At 36.9% G+C, this 6,166-nt stretch overlaps 1 protein-coding gene across 1 annotated transcript; it reads right to left on the bottom strand.

The window, feature by feature from the left end:
* Nucleotides 1–5,590: 5,590 nt before the first annotated feature.
* LOC128114787 (thioredoxin-like protein 4A) lies at nucleotides 5,591–5,884 on the bottom strand. Its single transcript, XM_052745033.1, is given in 1 exon segment — nucleotides 5,591–5,884. A coding segment is annotated over 1 exon segment (294 nt).
* Between the last annotated feature and the right edge of the window lie 282 nt (nucleotides 5,885–6,166).

Genomic DNA, 6,166 nt, shown 5'->3' with positions numbered 1-6,166 from the left:
GTAAGTGGACTGTGGGATTGCAGGGGCTTGGAGGGACCTAGAGAGAAACTCCAGCTATAAATGGTGCCCAACAGTTTATAAGTAATATGAGCTTAAGTGATTATTTTATAAGTGGGCTGTGGGACTGTGGGGGCTTGGCAGACCCGGGGAAAAACTCCAGCTACATGGAACATTTTAATTATCCATTTATCCACTGAGTAGCACCTATGTAGCACCTATGCTAAATCCATTACTTGATTCCTATGAACATTGCTAGAACAAACATGGATATACAAGTATCACAGTGTAATGAAGGTTTTGATTCCTTAAGGAATATACTTAGGAATTGAGTAGTAGAATCATATGGTAGTTTTACTTTTTGCTTTTATGGAAAGTACATGTTGATTTTCATGATGATAGATTAATTTACATTCCTTTCAAAAGTGTATACTGGCTCTTTCTTGTCTTAACAAGCAATTTCTTTAAATTATTTTTTAAAAGATAACTATTGTGACTAGACAAGCTGGAATCTCAGTGTCATTTTGATTTGTGTTTCCCTGATGACCAAGCATACTAACCACTTCTGCATGTTCTTTAGTTTTAAAATATTTTCATTACATTTATTTATTTATGTGTGGACACGTATCGGTGGTCTGTGTATACATACATCTTGTGGGTGGTCACAAGGGATAATTTGCAGGAGTCAGTTTTGTCCTTCTACCATGTGGGCCCTGGGTATCAAATTTAGGTCCTCCAGCTTGATTGCATGTGCCTTTACTATCCAAGTCATCTTGTCATTCCTCTTGGTATGTTTTTATTGGCCATTTGTGTTTCATTTGAAGAGTGTTTAGTTCATATGCCCAATTGTTGATTTGATTATTTTGTTATTTTGATAATAATTTTTTTAATCTTTATGTATTCTGGATATTTCCCCCATGTGGAATGAATGAGTGGCAATAATTTATTCTAATTCTATAAGATGTCTGTCTCTTTTAAAAAATTTCATAAGAACATATTCACCAGTTTTGCCTATTATTTTCTGAGTCCTACTAAGAAATTTATTGACTATGTCAAAATATTGATGTGATTTCCTATGCTTTCTTTTAGTACCAAACACACTGGAATAGAGAAAGTCATATTTGGTTGCTGAAATTAATATTGGAACATTTGGCCTATTAACCAAAGCAAGCTATAGATTCAATGAAGTTGTCATCAAAATTCTGATGATACACTTTCTGGGCTTGGTGGCTTAAGTTATAATCCCAGCATTTGGAAAGCAAACAGAGGAGGTTCATTTCAAGACTGAGCCCAGCCTGGTCTGCATAGTGAGTTGCAAGTCATTAGACATAAGGATGTGTTTTTAATTATGTAAAGATGTGTTACATTTGTTTCTCCTTGCCTGCTTAAGGCACCTGATTGGTCTAATAATGAGCTGAACAGCCAGTAAGTAGGCAGAGAAAGGATAGGCGGGGTTGGCAGGGAGAGAGAATAAACAGGAGGAGAAATCAAGGTTATAGAGGAACAAGAGGAGGAGGAGAGAACTATGGAGACACCCAGGGACAGAAGACAGACAGCTGCTGCCAGCCTGCCAGACATGAGAAACAGGAAAAGTAAGATGTAGCTAGAGTTTTCCTGTCTGGCCCACAGTCAGGACAAATCTCTGCCACCCGCCAGTCCCACAACCGCTCAGACCCGACCAAGTAAACACAGAGACTTATATTGGTTTCAAACTGTATGGCCGTGGCAGGCTTCTTGCTAACTGTTCTTACAGCTTAAATTAATCCATTTCTATGAATCTATACCTTGCCACGTGGCTTGTTGACCCCCATGGGAGGTCTTACCCTTTTGGAAGAGGTGATGAGGAGTGGGTCGTGGGGGGGAGGAGAAGGTTTGGGGGAGCAAGAGGGGGAATAAGAAGGGAATCTTTGGTTGGTATGTAAAATGAATAAAAACATTCTTAAAAGAAAGAGTTAAAAAAGTTATAAGCAGATGAACTGTAATCATAAAGAAATAAGTTACAGTGAAATACATGAATATCACTATGGTTGATGATTGTATATACTCATCTTTACAACTACCACTGAAATATACTTCATAAGTTAAGTCTTTATATTTAACACAAACCCTGATAGATCACTGCCCTATATATAATTACCAAACCAAAAATAGTTCTGAAGAAATTTTATTTTCCACTAATGCTGATGTACAAAAATATACTTCTTTATTTTTATGTAAGTTTCAATATTATTTTGTACATGCTTACATAAAATATGTAACACTTTCCTAATATATTTTATAGAAGGAATTTTGCAAAAATGTAGGAAATGAAGTAGAATACTCTGAAAGTCTTTTCAGAGTACTTAATATATCTTTCTGATAGTAGACATGATATAAAAAATTAATATATAACACAGTGAGGTAAAACATAACTAGGCCCCCTTTTAAACAAAGAAAATACAAGAACAATCTAAAAAGAAAATTTTATATATGAGAAGTGATCATTAATGCATTTATCATTTTAAAATTCTATGTGCATGTGTACATACATATGCATATATCATATCATGTGTGGAGATCAGAGGATAACTTTTGGAAGTAGGTTCTCTCCTTCTACCACTATGTGAATTGTGGGCATTGAACTTAGGTGGCCAGGCTTGCACCAAAATCACCATTATTAGCAAACTATGTTGCCAGCCCCATTCTACACATTTTAAAGCCATGAATTAAACTAGCTGCTCATTTTATTCACATAGATGTCCTTGATGTGTAAAGTTATATTAATTTTGTTTGTATTAGATCTCTGCTAGTCCATTCAGACCCACACATGTCTTTGGAAACCCTCTCATGGACATACCACAAATTATTCTTTAGAAAGTTTCTAAGTAATAACTCCACCTAACACGATTTAAGTATCCAACTTAAAATTGAAAACTCATTAATCCTCCTTAAGTCTGCTTTCATATAAATTTATGTTCAATGAAGGTCTCAGTTTTCAGGATTTTGTCATTCTGGATTTTAGTCATTTTGTATTGTCTTTGGGGTTGTTTTAGACCGTAGGTATTTTAGACTGTAGGGATTTTCTCTCTTGGGATATCAAAATTTATTATGAGGTATTTAGTATCATGTCTTTGGGATTACTATTGTCACCAGTCTTAAAAATTATGAATACCCTAATTGTTATCACAGGACTTTTTTCCAATGACTGGTGGAGGCAGGTACAGAGACCCACAGCCAAACACCAGGCAGAGCTCCAGGAGTTCAGTAGGAGAGAGAGAGAGGAGGGAGTCTATGAGCAAGTGCATCAGGATCATGATGGGGAAACCTGCAGAGACAATGAAACCAAACTAGTGGGAAATCATGAAAGTTAAATCAATGGCTGTGGAGCCTGCATGGGACTAGACTAGGCCCTTTGCATGGTGAGACAATTGTATAGCTTGATCTGCTTGGGGGTGGGGGGCTGGCAGTAGGATCAGAATCCATCCCTGGTGCATGAGTGGTCTTTTTGGAGCCCACTACCTATGATGGGATAACTTGTGCAGCCTTGAGGCAGGGAGAAGGGCTTGGACTTGCCTCTACTGGATGTGCCTCCCCATGGGAGGCCTTGCCTTCTTGTGAGGGGGAGTAGGAGGTGGGTTGGGGGGAAAGGCTGGGAGGTGGGAGGAGGGAAGAGGGGGATCTTTGATTAGTGTGTAAAATTAATGAAAAAAATTTCTTAATAAAAAAAGAACAACAAATTTTATGAGAATTGTATCTATGCTGAGGTAGACTTCCCTTCTGAAAATAACTGGATTTGATTTAGAAATATCCCTAGGCCAGATCACATCATATTGTTAGGTGACATTGTGTTAGCCCTGGGAGAAGTTTGGGTGGGCCTTATTACTGCTATTAATCTTATTGCTTTGCTGTGTTCCTTGTAGTAGAGCATAATTTGTCTTGGGAAGCCATGTATTTCTTTCAGAATCTCTTTGAACATGCTTATGTAATAATATGTCTTTCTCACACTTTTTGTTTTAATTATTTTACTATAATTTAACAGGATCCTTAATAAGAAAGGGTTCAAACTGTCTGTGCTCCATTCTGTATATTCTTTGCTGTGCTTTCCTAGACTACAAATTCCAGATTTCATTCCAACATAGGGGAGAAAGCTTACACAAAGTAGCTAGAAAATAAATATTTATTCCAAACATGGAGAATATCTTGAATTTTGCAACAGTAAGTGTCCCAGTAGGAAATACACAGTATATTCAAATGAAGATACTTCAAGGAAAGTTTTTCATAAAGGGATAAAAATTGCAGGATAGAACAGATACTCAGAAATAGAAATACCAGTGCTATCAACAGTACTAAGCCAAGATAGGCAGAAGGGTGGAATGTTTTTCACAATATATAAGCAGACAGAGGGAAAAATAAAGCCCAAGAGAGAGAAACACTGCACTTCTCTGAAGACGGACAGGTGAAGTGATACAGCCTGACAGGAAAAAAGGGGGCAAATTAATAGCGCTCTCTCTCTCTCTCTCTCTCTCTCTCTCTCTCTCTCTCTCTCTCTCTCTCTCTCTCTCTCTCTCTCTCCTTTACCAGATACTGTTTGAACTGATGTACATCATCCAGACATATAAACATTGCCAGGCAGAGCATCAATGGTAAAGGGGGAAAGAGCATTGCTGTTGAACAGGCAGAAGTTTTCCAATATTAAAGCTACCATGTTATGTAAAAATTACTGTATTTCTTTCTTCTAGTTTATCCTTTGAATGACTACATTTTTATTGTAATTTTCTGAAAGCAATCCATCATTCAGACACAATTATTTTTCTTCCTAGTTGGAAACATTTTCAACTCTACAAAATTCATTAGTTCAACTACTGAGTTTCTCGTGTAGTTTTCACAAGTAGTATGTTGACAGATTCAGTTATAATGTGACTGCGAAATAATTTCTGTTTTCTAACATCACTTTTTTTCTAATCTTAGATTAATTTGTGTACAATGGTCTCATTATTTTCAGTATAATGTGACTGAGAAATAATTTGTTTTCTAACAACACTTCTTTTCTAATCGTAGCTTAACTTTTGTACAATGTTCTCTTTACCTTCAGTCTCTACTTCCTGATGGCATCAGTATTCATCATAACATAAGAGATTTAATACTTTAACAATTGACTAAATGTCTCACTGAGTAGTGTACAATACGCTGCTTTGAGTTCTTGCCCTTTTACCTGCTCTTTCCCTCTCCATCCCTTCTGTAACATATGATGACCCATCATTATTCATCACTCAGATCAAGTACTATCTATCGTGTGCATCCATGTTCCACTGGACAGCAAGAACACTTCCTTCTTTAAACATTTCTGTGGAGTCTCTTTCTTATTAAAATACCCCCCCACTTCTCTGTCTTCTTCAGTTTGTAAAAACCTTCAAACCAAACTACATTTTTTACTGTTCTTTCACCAAATGTTTATTTGCTTTAGGTAGTTAAGTCCCTGTAACCCTCATCTCAAGAATCCTCCAGACCTACAGTCATATTCTGCTACAGAGCATTTCCAAAGGCTGTGCATATCTGAGTGTTTTCACATGGAAGAGGCTCCTCGTGTCCTCTGCACAGCCTGTGAGGGAAATGCTCAGTATCTGTACTTTGTAGAATAGTCCTTGGGAGACACCACGAGATCTCCGCCTTTGCAGGTGCCATGGTACACAGTCTCTATGATGTCAGCCATTTCTTACTTGTCTTCCATGGCCTAGTTGATATTGTTCCCAGTGCCCAAATTAGTCATAATATGTTTGTTTCTGAAGAAAAACATGACAGTACATCGGTAATATAATTCATACATTACTTCTGTAATATCCACAAGATAAATAAGTGCGAAATTTTTAACCTTTTCAGTGATGCTATACAGAACCTCGTCTATCTTCATGCATTGTTCTGTGGACCACCTGTCCTTGGCTTCCAAGGTTACAATTACAGACAGTTTAAGAATTCTACTTGGAATTTACCTGGGACCTGGGCATATGAACTACGGTGCCCAAACTTCCAAAACAATCACTTAAGCTATTGATTGAACTATCTGCCCAGCCCTGAAGATATAAAAATTTAAAATGGAAATTTTTGTACAAAAAGTATTTATTAATATGTATTTAGATGTTTACATCTGGCATATCAAGTTCTTTACTTCAACTAAAAATTGGGGAAATTTTGA

This window comes from Peromyscus californicus, unplaced genomic scaffold (assembly GCF_007827085.1).
Source record: "Peromyscus californicus insignis strain IS unplaced genomic scaffold, ASM782708v3 Scaffold_10__1_contigs__length_136768540, whole genome shotgun sequence".
NCBI lineage: Eukaryota > Metazoa > Chordata > Mammalia > Rodentia > Cricetidae > Peromyscus > Peromyscus californicus.
This window is presented reverse-complemented; position numbering and strand designations above follow the sequence as displayed.